The sequence below is a fragment of the Pseudochaenichthys georgianus genome, chromosome 10 (assembly GCF_902827115.2).
Source record: "Pseudochaenichthys georgianus chromosome 10, fPseGeo1.2, whole genome shotgun sequence".
In the NCBI taxonomy this organism is placed as follows: domain Eukaryota; kingdom Metazoa; phylum Chordata; class Actinopteri; order Perciformes; family Channichthyidae; genus Pseudochaenichthys; species Pseudochaenichthys georgianus.
The window spans coordinates 6,506,300-6,526,524 of NC_047512.1; the positions used below are offsets into that span (position 1 = coordinate 6,506,300).

Sequence of the window (20,225 nt, forward strand, 5' to 3'; positions counted from 1 at the left end):
GCTGGATTTGGCCCCCGGGCCTTGAGTTTGACACCCCTGAATTAGATCAATAAAGGACAACACATATCTAAATGTATTGTATTTGTATGAACATGCTGCCTAACACCGATGCACAATTCTTGCAGCTCTCATCTTAAAACCTCTCATCTTAAAAGAAAAAAGTGTTTCCCTAGTCATTCCCGCTCGGTTGACAAAACCAAGCAGCAGAAGTCTTCTCCAGTGAATTCCAGAGGTTTGACTTCAGAACATAAACCTGGCGTCAGTGTCAAACCCACTTCATATTTCAACATTTGGCCTCGTAGTCATCCTACCCCACTGTGGGGAATAAAGAGGCAGACATACAATCCCGACTCTTCAGAGAGACTGGAGCCGTTGTTGTGTTAATACCAAACAGCACCATGTCCACGCAGCCTCCGTATGAAGCTGAACGCAGAGGGCAGAAGGGGCATTCAGGATCAAACCGGTTCCACATGACCACAGCTGGCATCACTCCAGGCCTGGGGCAACCACGACTTCCTTACAGCCCGAGAAGAGGCACCGTGCAAACCCAACAGCGGGGGCCGCAGCATAAAGCCTGAGAATAAATCTTGGGTTTCAAAGACGATTGGAAATATGATGCCCTATTACTGATTGATTTCCACGTGGAGAGGGTTCGAATTCCCAAAGAGGGTACTCAGGATTCAAAAGGAAAAACATCTTACTGTAAAATACTCTTCAATCAAAACGTGGAGTGAAAAACAATACCACTGTCGCAAGAAATAAAACAGGGTGTTTCCATCATTGACGGGATAAATCACACATCAAGCCGGAGAACGTTTTTTATGAATGACGTCCCGTGAGTGTGTCGGTATGTTCCTCAACAGAGTCAATACGCTTCATGAAAAACCAGCAAAGTGGTCTCAATAGGCCGCCGTCGAGGGACAAAGAGAATACACCGCACTGTTTTACGGCCCGGCCTGCAGCGAGGCATGATGGGAAGTAATAACCACATCATTACCAACAGCGCCTAAGCCTTGTCAGACATCAGAGGAAGAAAGGAAGCATGCGGAGTTCACACTCGAGCTGCCAGTCTGCAGCACTGTCGGACCCTGTCACTCACGTATGCTCACGCTCACATATACACTAACATTTATTGGCCTGATGAAACGCTTCCTCAGAGAGTGTATTCACACACACACACACACACACACACACACACACACACACACACACACACACACACACACAGACACAGCTGGTTGTTTAGCTGCCAATACGACAGGCAGTGCTTCCGCTCAAGTCCTGCCAGCTCAGGTCAGAGGTCACATGATTCACTGGGAAGTGGCTGAGAGTCTTTCTTTCCTGTCGGATCCCCTCATTATTAAATAACTGCGTCAAATGGCACGACGCCTCGGCAGGATCATGTGTAACTGTCTAGCAGGAGGGATTAGCGCCGCCGAGGAGGCAGCTGGGCGATGGCTGTCTGCAGAGGTCTTAGAGAGAGATGCAAACACTGTCACAGTATTCCCAAGCACATGGCTGCTGTCTCGCTAATGCACACGTCTGGGATGTCTCCTCGGCTACTGCATCTTTCTGCAATGCGTCAGTTGAAAAAAAAATTCCAAACACAAGCCGTGATAATCTTGATTACATCACTCTTTTTTTTCCAGACTTAAGAAAGCTACTCGAGAGCCACAGAAAAAACAGAATGACATCCAACTCGACTGTTTTTATAGGTTTTCTTTAAAACATCTTTTTCGGAGAGAGAGAGGAATCAGCCAGTTTAGACATTTCAGCTACTTCGTCAAGCTGTCGAGACTGATCACTTCCATAAAAAGGTCATTCAGATTGGAGAACGGCCTCAATATTCCTAACGCATTGGAGGATCTTCCATTACAAAGATAACTTCATGTATCATTCATCATGTGAAGTGTTAAGTATAACACACAGTATAAGTTTCATGTTGTTGTGCACACCGCCCTCTCTCCCACACACACCGACAGGCTTTTGCACTCAGTCAGCGGACTTTACTGCAAGAAAGCCCCACAAGCAGCAGCCCCCGTGTAGGACCCCGAGACGCAATGTAATATCTGATCACCCTCCGTGTAATACTATAAGAAGAACACAATGTCCTGGGAGGCAGACTTCATTACGACCTGTCCGTCAGCAGCAGGCCCGGCCAAGTTTAGACAACGTTTTGGAAGATTCGTTTTTCGGTGGGTTGTTTTTTTTTCCCTTCTCCATCCCGGGGAGCTACGTGTCAGTGCCAGAGACGCAAAGCCTGATAACTGCAGACAATAAGGAGAGGGCGCCAACATTTGGTAGATTGTGCAAAAAGTATGCAAGAACAGCACTGTTTAAGTCTGCAAGCATGCACTGCTATAACAGGCGCACACACAAACACAAGCATCGTCAGAATAGAACAGTGTTTGGAAGAAAATACCGTAACATCAACTTTCAGAACGGCACTTTGTTAAATTACACCTCGACATCCACACACAATAGCGCCTGCTGAAATTAGGCCACTTCATCCACTTTCATAGGAAAATCATAGTGTAGGAAAGACGAGTAAAAATAGCACATTGTCCGTGCCTGTAATCGAAACCAGGGCTGCAGCAGAACGCTCGAAACAGTCACACTTTCCTTTTGGAAGCAGCTTGAGATATCATCAATACAAACATAACTTGTCTGACAACAGCGCCGGGGGGGGGGGGGGGGGGCTCAGGTACCCCGATTGCGAGCGAGAGTCTGAGTCATGACTGGACGCGCACACCGCTGCCCAGATCCCTCCCCACCTGGTTTCACTTAAAGGAGAGAGGAAGGCCGCATCCACCAACATGGCTAGCTATTTCAGGCCAGGAGTTCTTTCTGCTCTGACAGCAGATCAGTTGTTCGCAATTCGTGTAAACACAGTTTTGTTTGCCATCGAGGGCCAGCTCTTGCTATGCCATGCTAGGGCCAAACAGTATGCCGTGCTTGATGAAAACGTTTTCATATTTGACTGAAAAAAGATGCTTTAGGATTATTGCTTTGGAGGCCGAGCCACCTCTGATCCAAGCATCTCCTTGGATGAGATCCGAAGTGAGGCTCACGCTCTACAGTTATTGTCTCGGTGACCACAAGCTATTTCTTTTTCAGAGACGTTCCACTCGGCTACGTGCTCAAAAGCCCGCAGCCTTTCTCTGCAAAAAGACCCATGGGAGGCCGATGTGTACGCGCAGCTTAACGAGGAGGGAAGCTACGAGGTCTATAGGACAATAGTGCTGCACAGAAGAAGCACCTGTTAGTTCAATCAAAGCTTAACGGGTCAGTTCACCGAAATGGCACAAACACATATAATCTAATCTTATAATCTGCATTAGGGGTGGGCGATATTGAAAAATATATTATCACGATATTTTTCATGCAGTATCACGATAGACGATATATATCACGATATTTTTTTATGTCGGTTATTATGGTTATTTTTCAAGTTACTTAAAGGTGGGGTAGGTAAGTTTGAGAAACCGGCTCGAGATCGCTAGAATTTGAAAATACACAACCGGAGAAAATCTGCCACTTCCTCACAGAGCCCCTCCTCCAACACACACGAACGCGCACATGACCAATGAGGGCACGAGATCAGTTTGTGCCCCGATGGAAGGCTGACAGGCAGGTAGGCTGGTTGTACTTTTTACAGTATCACGGCTTCTACAGATGACATTTTTTTTATGGATTTTTTGTCAAAGCACTTCAGATATTCATTGCTATCGGGATGTTAAGAGCATTCCATGGAATATAACAAAAAATGTATCTCGAGCCGGTTTCTGAAACTTACCTACCCCACCTTTAACAGTACAAGCACCTACAAGGTAACAGAAACTAAAACAAAAAGGAGTAACAGACCAAAATAGCATTTCAAGCTGGTTTTATTTCTGAAAGGAATCCCTGAATGAACAATTCAACATTTTGATATGGCTTCAAGGCACAGTTTCTCAGGATAACAATGAACTTTCTGAGGTAGCACTAGCAGTGAACATCAATAAACATGAAAAGGAGGGTAAAACATAACTAAGTAAAACATAAAACATCAATGAGGAAAAGTCAGTGCCAAACAATTAAAATGTAAACTTTAGACTTGAAGTGCAATAAAAGACTTTAGCATAACGGAAGGGAAACGTTTATTTTTTTATAGTTTTCTTTTTTTTTTTTATCACGATAGATACGATATCTCTGAAAAAGCATATCGTGGAGACCTAATATCGTCACGACGATATATATCGTCATATCGCCCACCCCTAATCTGCATCGTGAAATAGCGCTGCATTCATTGGCCAGTTGTTCAAGAGAGATTTGCCTCCCTTGAAAAGGAATTGAATAGAGAAATATAAAAGACAGAACTATTTGCTTAAATATAGTAAAGTTAATGACAATAGTTTTTTGTTTGATTTAAGTAAACTGACCATTTAACCTTAGGTTTCCATTTGTATTCGCACTTAAATAACTTTAGACGGTATCACGTATAGTCTGTAAAACGAGATGCATGATGTTTACACTGAGTGACAGTCAAACCCAAGAGTAACGGCTGCATTAAAGACATGGGAATGTTCGAGGTGATGAGGACATCCTTTTACACACGTTTTCCTTCAATCGTGGATTTGACCAATAGAGGTGAATACAAAGACACCGTTTCTACCGTTTTACAAAAGAAGTTTGAGGTTAAAACAAATGGTTAAAACAAACCCATAAAGCTCCATTAGATCTCACCGCATGCCTTTCCAAGGACCAAGACAATATCAACACGCTGCCAAATGATTAACAAAAAGGAATTCATTTTAGAAATCGAACAACTTGCATAGATGTGAATGCTGCAGGGTGATTTCGAAAGCTGAAATATTTCAATTCCAAAAGTGAAAGCAGCTGCAGATCGACTGTGGCTTATGTTTAGAGTTCAGAACGGCGCGAGAAAGCGAGGAAAGATTTTTTTTTGAAAGCTTGAAAAGTAGCAATCACAACAACTCAATGAGACAACATAAAAAATAAGCTTCATACAAATGCTAAATCACAATATGGTTTGCCTCTTCGTGAAGTGGGAGCGAGCCGCACACGGGGCGGGAGCTCCTGATGGAAAACTCATCAAATAAGACGGGAGATAACAATAACACGGCCTCTCGCTCTCTGGTGCCAGTCTATCTTTGCTTGTCTTCTGCCTCCGACACTAAAGCCTTACTCCAGCCTCTCTCCCCTGCTCCCTGCTCCCTGCTCCCTGCTCAACCCTCACCTCCCTCCCTCCCTCCCTCCCTCCCTCTTTTTCCTCCCATCTTGCTCCTAAATTATCCGTCCATGCTGTGGGAGATACCCCTTCCTGGCGGGGGTCGCTCGTCCTATACCCCAAGCTGTGATGATATGGTGTGTGTGTGTGTGTGTGTGTGTGTGTGTGTGTGTGTGTGTGTGTGTGTGTGTGTGTGTGTGTGTGTGTGTGTGTGTGTGTGTGTGTGTGTGTGTGTGTGTGTGGTGTGTGTGTGTGTGTGTGTGTGTGTGTGTGTGTTCTAGCATTACTATACTTGTGGGGACCTACATCTGTTTACATAGTCACGTGTGGGGACTGGCTTCCCTTATGGGGACAAATTGGAGGTCCCCACAAGGGGGATCATTAATTTTAGGGTGAAGACTTGGTTAGGGTTAGGGTAAGGGTAAGGGTAAGGGTAAGGGTAAGGGTGTGTGTGTGTGTGTGTGTGTGTGTGTGTGTGTGTGTGTGTGTGTGTGTGTGTGTGTGGTGTGTGTGTGTGTGTGTGTGTGTGTGTGTGTGTGTGTGTGTGTGACTAGTTCCTCACATGCAGAAACACACATCCTCTCTGCTTCTTGTTTGATGTCTCTGGAGGCGGGAGCATCTGTGAAGGAGGTGACCGCACTAAATGTCACGTTGGAGGTGCCGCTGATGGACGGTCGGCAGGAAGTGAGATGTGTAAAAAGGCAGGAGCTCTTTTTCATTTTGTTTTTTAGAAAGCAAGCAGAGAGACGGGTCAAAGAGGCAGCATCGTGAGGTTTGATCTCTGAAAACAACGGAAATGTGCCGTGTGTATGCCTGCATGTGGATGTGTTGGAGTGTTTGTTGATGCTCGAGAGCTCGGTAAGTCACGTGTGAGAAGAAATCATTCTGTAGCTGGGATCCATTATTACCACATGTGCCAAAATCAACCCTCCACTTTCGTTCTTTCTACCTCCCTTCGTTGTACAAGAGAAAGTAGTGGAAAAAATTTTTTCTCAAAGCTGGGCAGACTTGGGCATTTTGTATCGTCCCCTCACCGTCAGAGCAGCACAAAGAGAAGTGATGAAGAAATGGCTGGCATGTAGTCATACTCAGTCAACGATGTATTTCCCTGTGTCGCTGTTGCTCGGGGAGAAATGACCAACCCAAATCAAAGCTATACCTGATCATCCACTCGAACAATTCCCAATCAACCTTGCCGCGGTTGAGCGAGTTTAAAGCTTGGAAACTTTAGATCGGCTTCTGATGAACCTGTCTGATTGCACTTAAAGAAACCCCTCGTTGACATGACGGGAAACAACGGGAAACGTCTCTCCCTTTTGATCACGCCTGGTTCTGCGCACCACAGGCGAAAGGCACACTTGGTCCAAGCATGTGCGCTTAAAGACGGACGAATGACCCCTCCCACATTAATTTATTATTCTAACCCAAGGTCTCGCATCGACTTTGCATGAGGCCGAAAACAGGGGGTGACAAATGAATGCTGCCTGTGGACAGTCAACCACACGACTCAACGACTTTTCTTTTAATACACATTCCTTTTATAAACATAATCTAGTGGCAAACCAAGTTTAAAAGTAGAGTGTGTAAATATTTTGTTGCTTGAACGTGTTTAGAGAAGCAGCAGGGTGGAGTCACCACACCAGGACAATTCAGTTGGCCACAGAGGACAATACAACGAGTTCTACAAAGTCAAGACGTGTGGGTGAAAGCTCAAAGGTAATTTGGTGTACTTTGACTGTAGTTTACTTCACTAGACCCAACTAAACACTATCTTGAGATTCAGCTGACCCCAGATCAGGGGCTGGGTGTTAAACGTGGACAGGAATGCGTCCACAGCAGCATGACAACCTGCCAAGTACCAACACCTGGGATGATATGGTCAGAGGTTCTTATTTACACTTTTGATCCGATAGTTCCTGATTTGAAACACATGTTTACGATGTTATACTATTTTACTAACGCCCATGCTATTTGGTTGAAGTGGTCACAAACGAAAAGGTTTGTTCATGTTAGAAATCAACACATGTCAGTATTTATGATTGTAGCTATATCGTTTATTTTGGTACAGCAGTGATAATATGTGGGCGGAGCTAAGTAAAAAATACATTTGTAGTCAACTAATTTCCTTTCATAACCTTAAAAACCACTTAGAAGCTTAAAGTACTAAGACCATAACATGGACAACACCCAATCCAGACAACACATGTTTGCATTAATCACAAAGTGAACATATAGAACATATACTATTTGACTGTAGATCGGGAATATAATATACAAAATGAACATATTGTTGTACATTATTGAAGAAGACTGATAAATACTGAGTGAGGTTATAAACTCCACAGGAAGACGTGCTTTTCGCTGGTCTAACAGCAGCCAAAAACATAATAGTAATACGATGGAAACCCCCACATACTTTATTTATTAAGCAATGGATATCATCCTTCCATGACCTACTCATTTCAGAGCTGTCAATCGCTTCTGCTCATAAGGCTAAGGGGGAAACTTTAGAGGCTGTTCAAAGAGCTGCTGATCGGGTAATATTATTCATGTAAATGATGATTGTACATATACGCGCACCTTGGTGCAATTGTGGTTTATTAGGAGTTAATCGCAATTCAGCTTAAACAGATGAAATGTTATGTGGAAAAAAAAAGAAAAAAGGAATGAATGTATTTTATGCGGATAAATTGTTATGCTATAAATGGTTATGCTATAATATATATATAATATATAGATGAACTCAGACGATTGCTAAAAAACATCAGGTAGGATTTTCTGTGAAATGGCAAGATGGGTGGGAAGAGGGGGGGGGGCGGGGTGGCATGAGAAAGGGATTCCCTATATATATATATTTTTTTTTTCTTTCTTTTTTTTTTCTTTTTGTATTTTCTATATCATTTGTATCTGTATAAGTCCCTTTTGTGAGGGCAAAAAAAAAGGAAGACGTTTACAGAGGTACAAATTGAAGTTAGGGGTAGTCATTTTTTCATAGACTTCAATACAACAAGACTTATTTTGCCATCAGTGGAGTCGACCCCTGTTGGCCATTATAAATATTGCAAGTTTAAGGCTTTGTCACTTAACGAAACATCTTTCAAAAATAAATTCCCCTTTGTCTTTTATCGTTTTTTTTCGAGGCATCGTGCAGTTCATGTATAAACTCTGTTAATGTATTTCATTGTTTGACTGCATTTGACATCGCTCTGCAAGAAATGAAGTCATACACTTTAAAATGTTGGATTTTTAGCAAGTTAAAACAATTGATGAACCTGACAAGCAAGCAGCCTAAAGTGACCTCATACTGGTGAGAAACACTGCCATGGATAATGAAGACGTCTCCTCGGTCACTTGGACAGGTAACCAGCCATGTACAAAGAAGTTAATCTCTTCTGAAAATCTGCCTTTTTCGTTTTAATCCGAAGCTGACTGGTGAATTGTTGGATTTAAGTTTCTATTTCATTACCTTCGTGACACTTGGCTCAACTTTAAAGAACCTGGCACGGCACAGCTACACGACCCCGCTCCTGACCTTTCAGACCCGAGTTGACAAACGTGTACCGTGAGCTGTGCCAGTCGCTGATTTCTGACGAGAAAGAATGAAATGTGAGACGGCTTGTTGTACGACTACAGTTCAAATGTAAGGGAAGGCTTAAGAAAGAGCGTTAAAGAGAAACACCATCACTTTAACATCCATCTGACACGGTCTAATGGGCTGGAAAGCAGCCTTCACTCATTGCACTTCCAAACACTGTGCCACAAAATAAATGGAACATGACAAACACTAACAAACAGTCTCGCAATAAACGAGGATAAAAACGGCTGCTTTCACGAAGGCTCAGTTGGAATCTGCCGTTGAAAAGTATCCCAACGATCTGATTGGACAGGACACAATCCCAATAATCTAAAGGACACTGAACTATTTTGCCTCGGGCTACCATTCAAAGTTGTCCTGCACTTGAGGGGGAGTTGAGCTCGTGGTCAGTGTGTGCGTGTGTGTCTTTCTGGCAGCCTTCGCTTGCATGCATCGATGCTCGAGTGAATGTTTATGCAACTTTTACGGCGATTGTCTCGTAAAAGCGGACAGGCGCTCGGGGACGACCTGCGCTCCTCGGCACCAGCGCACCCACAGGTTCACCCGGAGCGACCACCTACCAGGACGCCCGGCAGATGCTCACCTCCTCGATGACCATTTCTAAAAGTGCGTGTCCAGACAGATTACCGAGTGAATTATTACCGTGGTTACGGCCGGACTATAGCCCGTTCCCAAGCACATGTGAATGCACACTGAGACACACTAAGAAAAACACAATTAGAGCATGAAATACAATACACAAGAGGTACTTTGTTCTGCATCATTCCTCTTCCAGTTGTTGTAAAACGTCTCTTATGAGGAACATGAAATTGAAATACTGAGCTTGTGCATGACTCTTCTTTTCAGTTTGATTTGAAAAAGAACATTAAATGCGGCGCTCGGGGGGATATCAGTATCACTGTTCAACCTTTCTAGGGAACTGTACTCATCAATATTTCACTTTGTGTTAATACTCTCACACAAGTACACACAAAAGTATCATCTGTATTCAATTGCACTAGACCTTCTTCTCCCTGCCTTGTTGACCTGTCTGGCTTTTACGGTTTGTATCTCATCTTCTATCTTCTCAACGATTTCAATGCCGCCTCTGATGTCCTAATCACATTACCCTTCGTGGTGGAGGAGGTTTCAGCAGCAGACAAACAGAGAGAAAGCAGAAAGAGGGAATGAAAGAGAGGCAGAAAGGAAAGCAAACTTTGAAGTTGCTTGCCAGCGAGATGTATGAATCAGATCCACAACACAGAGAGGGACACAAACAGATTCCCAGAGACACAAAGCAGACATAAAAGAGACGCGAAGACACAGAGATATACAAGTTAACAAAGAGGACGAGGAGCATAACAGAGATCAAGACAGTCATTGCAACAGAAATCAACCCTATATGCCTCAACCATCTGCAATCTCTGTGATCTCCCAAAGCTCTGACAGGAAGAATGAGCGCCCTTGCTACCTGCTTAGGACATGATCAAGAGCCCTGCACTCGCCTCTTGCTTCCCATAGTTCCTTGCAACTCTCCGGCTGTGTCTGGCCCTCCTGAAAGAGATTCCCTCCACCCCTTCTCTTCCTTCATTCCCACAACTCCCCATAACACCGTCTGACGTGTCCAGAACCCTCCCCAGCCATTTCTTTCCTCAATCTAACAACTCCAAATACTTCTGCCGTACGTTCCTCTCGGGTGACGAGAGGGGAGGAAAGCTGGCTGACAGGGGCATCCATACACACTCCTAAATCTGCCAAGGCAAGACGCTGGCACAGACAAAAAAATAACAAAAAGCCCCCCGATCCACGGCCGGGGCAGCGCAACACTTTATCTGCGAAGGCAAAACAAAGGAAGGCCTGTTGAACACTCCGACTGTGTTTACTTTCTAGCGGGCGGACAATGCCTTTAAGAGGAGGGGGCAAGGACTGATGTGGCACTTGAGGGCCTCTCCGCAAAATAACAGCACTTCATTTTGATTCACAGTGAGTGTAAGAAAACAGTGGTAGCAGTCCATAGGGGCCGCGGGGTTTGAATGTGAGGCGGCAGATCAAGAGGACAAGAAAGGCAAGCTTCTTTCTTCTTCGTGTCCTCCGTGATGTATTCCTTATCACAGGGTTGTATTTATTTATTTGTCTCGTTCTTTCCGCTATGAACCATCTTTTGGATAGAAAACAGGTTTTTTTTTTTTTTGTGACCAACTTTTTATTTATTTTTTTATTTTTTTTTGCCCTCACAAAAAAATGCATATACAAATGATATAGGCAATACAAAAAGAAAAAGAAAAAAAAAAAGAAAGAAAAAAATAAATATATATATAGGGAATCCCTTTCCCATGCCACCCCGCCCCCCCTCTTCCCACCCATCTTGCCATTTCACAGAAAATCCTACCTGATGTTTTTTAGCAATCGTCTGAGTTCATCTATATATTATATATATAGAAAACAGGTTTTGAAATGTGGCATTTAAACATTTAGCAGCAGTTACTTTCACTTTTGTACATAGATTAAAACACAAGCCATACACATATACTGACATCTAAATGGTGCTGCTCTTTAGATCTCAAGAAACCAAACATAAAAAGAAATGTCTTTACGTATATGTTGGCAAAAATATTTTCTATGAAAACTATTGGTATAAATATTGGTACTTTTTTGTATGCCTAAACTGTTAAAATCGTTCCTCGAGTCACCATGTTTCGGTTTTGTTCTCAAACAGTTCTTCTTGCTTCTAGGACTTCCATATCATACAAAATCTGTCTGGCTTTAAGCTTTGAAAATGCTTTTCTCGTAACATTGGCAACTAAAGACCATTCCTCATGGAAATCAATGCAACTCTATAGTAGGCTAATAGCTTTTCTAGCACATTGGCCTTCTGTTCATAATCACTGCTGTGCAGGTGTTTGTCCTTAAACAGCTGATTGGAAAAACCTGCCTTCACATCGCTGATGAAGCTGGGGCCAGAAAAAAGTAACTGATACTGAAAATGTCAGCTCACGGAGGGACTCCTGTCGTAGGTGATTCAGTGTGGATTTATTCGGTGTGATATACGGCGGGCAATGCTTCCCCCACCTCTAAACGTCGACATTGGAAGATGTGCTGCTTCAAAACTTGGGGTGAAATAAAAAAAACATCCTCCTGAACACAATGAATGGAATCTGGATTCCCCGACAATGGATGCATTTGCTGCCAAGAGAATTGTTGTATAAGCATCTTTGTCTGTATCAGCTATTAAGAGGAAGAAACACAGATTTCTGGGTAATGACGTCATTTGCACGACATACCAAACTGAAACTTGAAGTGAACAGCCAAATATGATTATGTAAACTTCTGTAAGGCTAAGCAGGACCACTGGTTTGCTAAAAGAATTGCACATCTTGCTGTATGACCCAGATGTGAGGCAAACGTCCTTCACAGTGAAGGCGGTGAAAAGGCACAGCTCTCGGCGCGCTGGTGCTGCACTTCTCAGAGGCGGAGTTACACGTCCCGCTGTCTCCTGATGCTGCAGCCATTTCATGAAGTGAAGGAGGCTTTCCTTCTATAAAACAGCTGTGGGCAGCAGATACCGTGAGAGTCCCGGACGTTAATGCATAGATCAAGGCAGACTGGTTTACCTCTCCTATTTTGCCAATTTTATATATATCTAGAATTCTGCAAATATTACGATAAACTCACAGCTATTTCGCGGCCCGGCAGTAACACCTCCGCGGCCCGGGGGTTGGGAACCCCTGCTTTACAGCACCGCAATGACAGATCTAATAAACAATCACTGACAATAAAACTTTCTGAGAAGCCAGGCTCAGGAAAAAAAACTCTTTCCACTATTTCCACTGCAGGCCCAGCTCGCTCGGGGTCTTGAATTGTTTAAGATCAGGACTGTCGATAAACCATGTCCGACCAAATTCTCTTTGTTTTAGTGTTTCCAAAACATCACACATGGCGGATAGAAGAAGAAAAAATGCCAACTTTCCCCTCATACATCCAATCAATGGGGAGAATGGGAAATGGAGAATGTGAAAGGGTCACAACCCCAGGGGTGAAAATAATCCCCCAGTTGCTACCGGGTATCTGGTGTGTAAACACTGCACTGGAAAAACATTAGTCTAAGTCTGAAGGTTTACACTATTCTTCCACACAGTCCTTTGAGATCTCATTGACAGAGGACATACAAATACTATGAATATAATTTGCTCATTTACTACTCCTAAAACAACAGCCACTACATTGAAAACTAAAATAGAAACTATATCAAAAAACATTTCAGCATAAAAAAAACAGCCCACACTTCCAAACGTGGAAGGTCATTTGAATTCCTCCAAGTTATTAGATCTCACGCTTCTCAACTGGAGAGACTGAATACTCGGCCAGGTGGTGTGGTAAAGTCATCTCTCCGAGGGGTGAGAAAGTTCAAGCTTAGCACGAAACCAATCTTACATTTAAGGTTTGGGAACGGAGCACCGAAGCACTGTATTCTCTCATTAGCCCAACAGTAGAGTCTGCAGGAAAGCAGATTGCCATCTTCGCTGCAGGCAGAGAGAGAGAACATTGATATTCCCATTTGCCCCAAGCAAACCTTAAGTTAACTTCGCTAACACGATTCTGCCAAGTAATCATCCATTCCAATAATGTGTGAGATGTCTCAAAATGACTGATTGCCATATTACATTTAAGTTTGAAAAAAAAAGGCCTCAATAACAACCGCCAAAGATATCTTAAACTTTTAAAAACGAGATGCTGTAACAGAAACACATTTCAGATAAGGACAAACATCTAGAATCTATTGTTTTCATTCATAAAAAGTCCAATGTACATGCATTGTGTGTGTCATAAAGTTTGTTTTAAACACATTTAAATTCCTGGCTAATATTTCCAAGACATAATATATCTCACATTTGTTTTTCATTTGACTGGCGGCTAGGCCTTAGGCACCCACAACTGGATCTAGGGTTCCTGCATTACACTTCAGAGAATTTAACTCAAGGAAAGCCTGAAAAAAGTGCATCGCATAATACAGACTCAGTGGACAGCTTAAGTTTCACTCTCTCTGCCCTCAGCGTCTTTTCACAGAGTCTTAAGAGGTCACCCAATTGTAATGGTCACTTATAGCCTGTGGAGCAGTTCCCGGTGGTATAAAGGTACCCCAAGACCACCCGAGTGCCACAACAGCCCCAGGCTCAAGGGCTCAAAGTAATATTGGCACCGCTGAGGCATACCTGCACTCACAGACCTTATGAATTACTCTTCTTTTCATTTCCATTTCAGACACTGGGGAGCCCATCGTGGGCCTTGAACCTGAAACAGCAGATCTGAATGATTGATGTCTGCAGTGGGGAAATGAAATAATGGTCCTTTCTTTGATTTGAGCAGTTCAAATCCGCTGATAAGAACATGTCAGTTCATGAGAGCGAGAGAGGCGCTTGTGGAGAAGACATGCAACACTCCTTTTCCTCTCCAAGACTTCTCAGATATTAGAAGAGACACACTCAAGATGAATTGTAAAGGCGTATGTTTTTTGGAAAAGGGACAACACATGTATCGTGCCAAAGAACAAGGCCTTCTTACTCACGTCCAAGAAAATTACGATTTAATATAATGCAGAGACATGCAAGGAATTTAATTAGTGAGGAGACACGTGCAATAGGTGGCTCGGTTTTATGTGTGACTTGGACAGTCTCCCTCCCAATTTTTTCCACTTGATCTCATTTCACTTATTCCATCCAAATTGCTATAACAAACGCCAGTAAGTGAGTCCATGCCCTCTCGCTGCCAAACAGATCAAATAGACCAATATAGCAACATAAAGGTGGCTTTCCAGTACCTGTAGAGAATAGAAAAGTTATCCGTGTACTAACCTCAGCACGCTGTGTTCTGGGCTGGCTGGCGTCGGTCTCGATGGCGTACACATCCACCATGTAGAGGTCGGAGCCTTGTTCTCGGTCCAGCTCTGCAGCCGTCTGTATCACTCCAGTGTGGCGGCCGATGGTGAAAAGGCGTCCCACTGCTTTTCCTTCACTACGAACTGCCACTATGAAATACTCCACTTTGGTCGCTGATCCACGAGGACTTGAGGCGCCCAGGGAGATGACGTTGGTGCCCGGCGGCTGGCCCTCTTTCAGGATAGTGATGTATTTCGGCTGGGAGAAAACAGGCCCATCCAGCCCCTGAAGGATGATGGTCAGTTCAGTTCTGGAGGTCTTGCGGCTGCTGCCATGGTCGGTGGCCGACACGGTGAGGATGTACATGAGTCGGGACTGTACCAGCTGGGAGGCCAGACGAATATCTCCACTGTACCTGTCCATGATGAAAGTGTCAGAGTCCCCTTCCCAAGAGCTCGTACTCCACCTCTCCGTTTGACCCTCATCGGGGTCAAAGGCCAAAAACTGTTGTAAGGATGGATCCGGTAAACGATATTGGGCTCTTGCCACAAGAGCATTCTGCGATTATAAAAGTTGGAATGTTATCATTTAAGTCCGTGGACCCATATGGTGACATTTTTCAGGGCGCAGCGGCGGAATTCAACTGGAACTGCTTTGTCGGTGGCTTTGATGGTGAGCTCAAACAGATTTGAAACTCCCTGTCGATTTCTCGGCCGGTGTATATGAGCCCGGTGTTTGAATCAATCCTGAAGTGGCCTCCTCGGGGAATCTGCCGAACAATGGAGTATTCCAGCCTCGCCGTTTATGTCCGCGTCTGTGTCATGAGCTGCTATTGTCATGACTGAGGCTGAGAGCGGAAGATTTTCAGCGATCGATTTGAAAATGTCACCGGGGTAATATGGGAGGGTTGTCGTTAAAATCCCTTACTTGAATGACCACAGGAATGGATGAAGAGCGGGGAGGTCTGCCATTGTCCTTTGCAGTGATGTTGAGTTTGTAAAAGGGACTGAGTTTCAAAGTCCAGCTTTTTAACTAAAAAGATGCTGCCAGTGTTGGGGCTGATGCTGAAAAGTGCCGTGGTTGTTTGTGGCTGTGAGGGTGTACGTTATGTCTGCATTTTGACCAGAATCTGCATCAGTGGCGGTCACTGAGGCCACCAGCTTCCCCAATTCTCATGTTCTCCAGGACGTCCACAGACACGGAGGATTTAGGGAAGGAGGGGGAGTTGTCATTCTCATCCAGGATGCTGATACTGAGCATACAGAAGAGGACAGAGGCACAGCTCCATCGTCAACAGCCATAATTTTCAATGATAGGAAAAAGTAGATTCATAGTCCAGCTTCCCTATTAAAGTGACCTGTCCAGTGCCGCTATCAATAGTAAACTGTCCTTCCTCGTTGCCTTCGGAGATGTAATAATGAAACCAGTCCATTCTTGTTCTCATCTACATCGGAGGCCGAGACCCGCAGCAGTTGTGTCGTGTTCAGAGCTGACTCTGAGATGGAGGCCTGGTAAATGTCTTTGGTGAATTTAGGCGGGTTGTCGTTGATGTCTTGAATGTACACTTGCACTTTGGCCTGGTCTCTGAGGGGGCTTTGGGAGACCCTGGTCTGATGAGACGACCACAAAGCTGAAAACTGCAGCGCCTCTTTGTCTCATGAGCAACTCACGATCAAACTGCAAAGTGCTGGTCAACTCCCCTGTGATGGCGTTCAGCTCAAAGTTGGGCTGCGGAGTCTCAAATGTATATCTGACTTCACTGTTCGGGGCCAATAGTCTTTATCCTCGGCGAACACATGCCCCAGCGAGCGACCCCCTCCTCTGCTCTTCCTCAAAATGAAACACATAATTAGTGCTATTAAAAAGCGGACGGTTATCGTTTACATCATCGAGAATGATGCTGACATTCACAGTAGCACTTAGCGGCTCCACAGCCCGGTCTTTGGCCAACACCACTAAGTTATATCTGTCCTGTATCTCTCTGTCCAGCTCGGCTTTGATGTACAGCTGCCCGTCTGGAAAAATGCCAAACACATCACCTGTGTTGCCACCGGCGATGTCATACATAATCTCCCCCATTTAGTCCAGAGTCTTTGTCGGTGGCCTCCACTTTGAAAAAGCGGCTGTTGACAGGCTCAGACTCCAGGATGATGACCTCATATGAAAGCTGGTCAAACACAGGCGAGTTGTCGTTGACGTCATACACACTGACGATGAGGATGAGGCTGGAGGTGTGTTGGGGGATCCCTATGTCTGAGGCGATGACCTCGACCTCGTAAGAGCTTGTGGTGACCTCCAGCGGCCCGGTCAGCGTGATGAGGCCGTGCTTCTCGTGAATATGAAACAGGCCTTTGGGGTTTTGTTTGAGGCTGTACGCCACCACGCCGTTCGTGCCTTCGTCAGGATCTGAAGCTTTGGCCTGGAATATGACATGACCTGTGCTCCAGTTTTCCACCGCACTCACATGCTCCACAGCGTGAATAAAACGAGGGGCATTATCATTTAAGTCCTTCACGGTGATGTTAACAAAGGCCTCTCCTGTGATCTCCCCAGCTCTGGCTACGACTTTAAGCTGATAGAAACCCTGCTCCTCTCTGTCTATCTGGCTCGAAGCTGTGATCTGACCTGCACTGTTTACAGCAAAAAGCCCCCTCTGGTCCCCCGAGGTGATTAAATATGAAATGTTTGTGTTTAAATCCACAGTGGTGGCCGACACTGTTCCTATTACTGTCCCATGCCAACATTTTCCAAAATAACAAAAACTATACACGTTCTGACTAAAGACTGGGGGGTTATCCTGTGTGTCGATGACCGTAACAGTGACTATGGCCTGAGTGTCTGAGCGCAGGCCGCCACCATCTGCAGCCGTCACCTGCAGCTGGTATGCCGTTTTCTCCCTCTCTATCCAGGGACAACAAGGGTGCTAATTTTTCCTGTGTTGCTATTAATACGGAATTTGGAAGCATCTCCAGCTGAAATGATATATTTGAGCGTGCCATTTCGACCCAAATCGGGATCTGTGGCTGAACGGTGGTCACAAAAGAACCCGAGGGCTCGTTTCTCTTTCACATTGGCAAAATACTGCACAGGGTAGAAAACGGGCCTATTGTCGTTGATATCCCTCAGCGTGATATTGACCCTTCCTAACGAGGTGCAGAGGAGGGCTTGCCCGCGTCTGCTGCGTGGATGTGGAGTAAGTACGAGGCCTTATCTTCCCTGTCTAGCTCAGCGGCTGTGCTTAATCGCCCTGACACGGCATCCAGGCGAAACAGCTCCTGGACACTGGCGGGAGTCTCTGCATCAAATGAGAACCGGATAGTTCCATTAGCCCCGACGTCGTCATCGGATGCAGACAGCACCACCAGCTCAGTGCCGGCAGGAGCGTGCTCCACCAGGGAGACGTGATAGGTGCTCTGTGTAAATGTGGGCACTTGGTCATTCACGTCAGTAATGTTGACTATGAGTTTAGTGTACGACATTTTGGGCTGTAGCCCCTGGTCTTTGGCACTAATGTTGAGCACAATTTCAGATGCTATTTCCCTATCCAACAAAGCGGCACTGGTAACCAGACCACTGTTTTCACTGATGGAGAACCAGCCCAAAGCGTTTCAGACACCAGGGAGTAGCGCAGGTTGGCATTCTGCCCAGAGTCACCATCTGTTGCAGAAACCCCTTTAATGTAGCTCCCTTTCGGTATGTCTTCACTGATATCTACTCTGTACAGCGTTTCCTGGAATATAGGGGGGTGGTCGTTGATATCATTCACAAAAATAACCAGACTTGCAAAAGAGGAGCGAGCAATAGGCCTGCCATTGTCCGACACAGACACGGTCAGGTTGTACGAGGAAATTCTCTCTCTGTCTAACACACTGGCCACTTGATCAGACTTAAATTGGGCACAGGGGACGTGTGCACTTCAAAGTGTCTCTGCTCGTTGCCTCCTAAGATTGAAACAGATATGTTGCCATTCGCTGTGGGGGAGTCGGAATCGGAAACAGTGAGCAAAGCAACGACTGTGCCAATCTGTGCATTCTCATCAACGGAGGCAAATTTAGAAGTTGTGGGGAAATACCTAAACTTCACCACTGGGTCATTATCATTCACGTCTACAAGTTTAATAGTGGCTTCTGTCCTGCCTGACAGAGAGGGCACGCCGTTGTCAACTGCATGGATAGTGAGGGAGTACTCTTTCTTACTCTCGTAATTCAAACTCTCTTTTATAATAATAGTTACCAGCTTTGGGTCAATTTGAAAACGGTGTCCCTTCATCTAAAAAGTACCTGATTTCAGAATTAGCTCCCTCATCCTGATCTGATGCTGTAATCTGCAGGACACTAGAACCGACTGCTGCATCCTCGTAGACACTGGTTGGATACTGATCCTGATCAAAAATAGGGGGGGTTGTCGTTGATATCTTGAATAGTGACGTTTACTTGCAGGTAACCAAACTTTTTTGGATCTCCTTTGTCCTCCAACTTCAACCAGGAGCTGGTAGAAGGGAGAAACTTCCCTGTCCAAGCCTCCAGTGGAAACCAGGTGCAAGAAATGCCCCCCTCTCCACTAGGATTGACTGTAATATCCAGGCGGAATTTCCTCTGCTCGTTGCCTTTCACTATTTTGTACGTGGTGTGATCAACCCCGTTACTTCCAATGTCTGAGTCTGTCGCCGTGTCCCAGGATCCACTTGTCTGCCACTGCTGGCGTCCTCCTTAAAAGACACCACGATAGACTCGTCTGGAAACACAGGGGAGTTGTCATTAATATCCACAACTACTATCCTGACCTCAGTGGGGTAGGTGGGCTGGCTGGACAGCACCACCGACGTTGATGACATCACTTTGCAAAATCTCCCTGTCAATCACCGAGGAGGTGTAGATGACTCCCCGTGGTTCCGTTAATTGCAAAAAGTTTGTGGTTCTCGCTGAAGCCGGTACCGTGAAGCTGGGCTTGGTCTCTATCGTGCCCACGTAGGTGCCGATGGGCTGCTCCTCCAGGACCTGGGAACTCTTGCCGGACTTGGCTGGATACTGAGTACTGCGAGAGAGTCCATAACAGGAGTACAATCAAATGGAACCGGCCAAAGCCCCTAACCTGTGAGCGCCATGGTCAGAGAGGCAGTCCACCTTTCTCAGACAGAGTCCATGCCTATGATGCATCAACTTTACCGAGGAGTCACAAAGGCATTTATATTCCAGCAAACGTGAAAGAAACTCAATGGGAAACACAGCAGCGACTCCTTCCACAGTGTTCCAAAGTACTCCAGAAGTGTTGTTTTATCCAATGCAACAAAACCTCTGAATGGGGAGAGAATGATTCCTGCAGATCAGGGAAGTTTCAATTCAACTCCGCAAAAAAAAGCATTTTCAAAACGGAATCTGACTATTCCCTTGAAAGACAAAACAAAACATAAGTTCCTAGCTCCTTGGAAATGCGTGGAAAAAAATGTTTATCCAGAGTTAGGGCGCAAGTGAGCGGCTGAGCCTACGCACCGTCCGTGGAATAACGGTGCAGGCGCTTCAGTCATATTGTGCTCAGGAGTCCCAGTAAG

The 20,225-nt window shown here is 45.0% G+C and overlaps 1 protein-coding gene across 1 annotated transcript in view; it reads right to left on the reverse strand.

Moving 5' to 3' along the window:
- fat4 (FAT atypical cadherin 4) overlaps positions 1 to 19,731 on the reverse strand; it is a gene marked incomplete at its 5' end in the record, with an annotated part of 115,980 nt that extends 96,249 nt beyond the window's left edge. The window contains 24 exon segments of the mRNA XM_034093057.1: positions 14,654 to 15,124; positions 15,126 to 15,275; positions 15,277 to 15,368; positions 15,371 to 15,470; positions 15,472 to 15,577; positions 15,579 to 15,676; positions 15,678 to 15,746; positions 15,748 to 15,837; positions 15,839 to 15,942; positions 15,945 to 15,989; positions 15,992 to 16,097; positions 16,099 to 16,269; positions 16,271 to 16,753; positions 16,755 to 17,582; positions 17,585 to 17,830; positions 17,833 to 18,287; positions 18,290 to 18,553; positions 18,556 to 18,931; positions 18,933 to 19,076; positions 19,078 to 19,149; positions 19,151 to 19,222; positions 19,225 to 19,356; positions 19,359 to 19,496; positions 19,498 to 19,731. Of these exon segments, the coding sequence (XP_033948948.1) occupies positions 14,654 to 15,124; positions 15,126 to 15,275; positions 15,277 to 15,368; positions 15,371 to 15,470; positions 15,472 to 15,577; positions 15,579 to 15,676; positions 15,678 to 15,746; positions 15,748 to 15,837; positions 15,839 to 15,942; positions 15,945 to 15,989; positions 15,992 to 16,097; positions 16,099 to 16,269; positions 16,271 to 16,753; positions 16,755 to 17,582; positions 17,585 to 17,830; positions 17,833 to 18,287; positions 18,290 to 18,553; positions 18,556 to 18,931; positions 18,933 to 19,076; positions 19,078 to 19,149; positions 19,151 to 19,222; positions 19,225 to 19,356; positions 19,359 to 19,496; positions 19,498 to 19,731 (5,046 nt within the window).
- Positions 19,732 to 20,225: the final 494 nt, after the last annotated feature.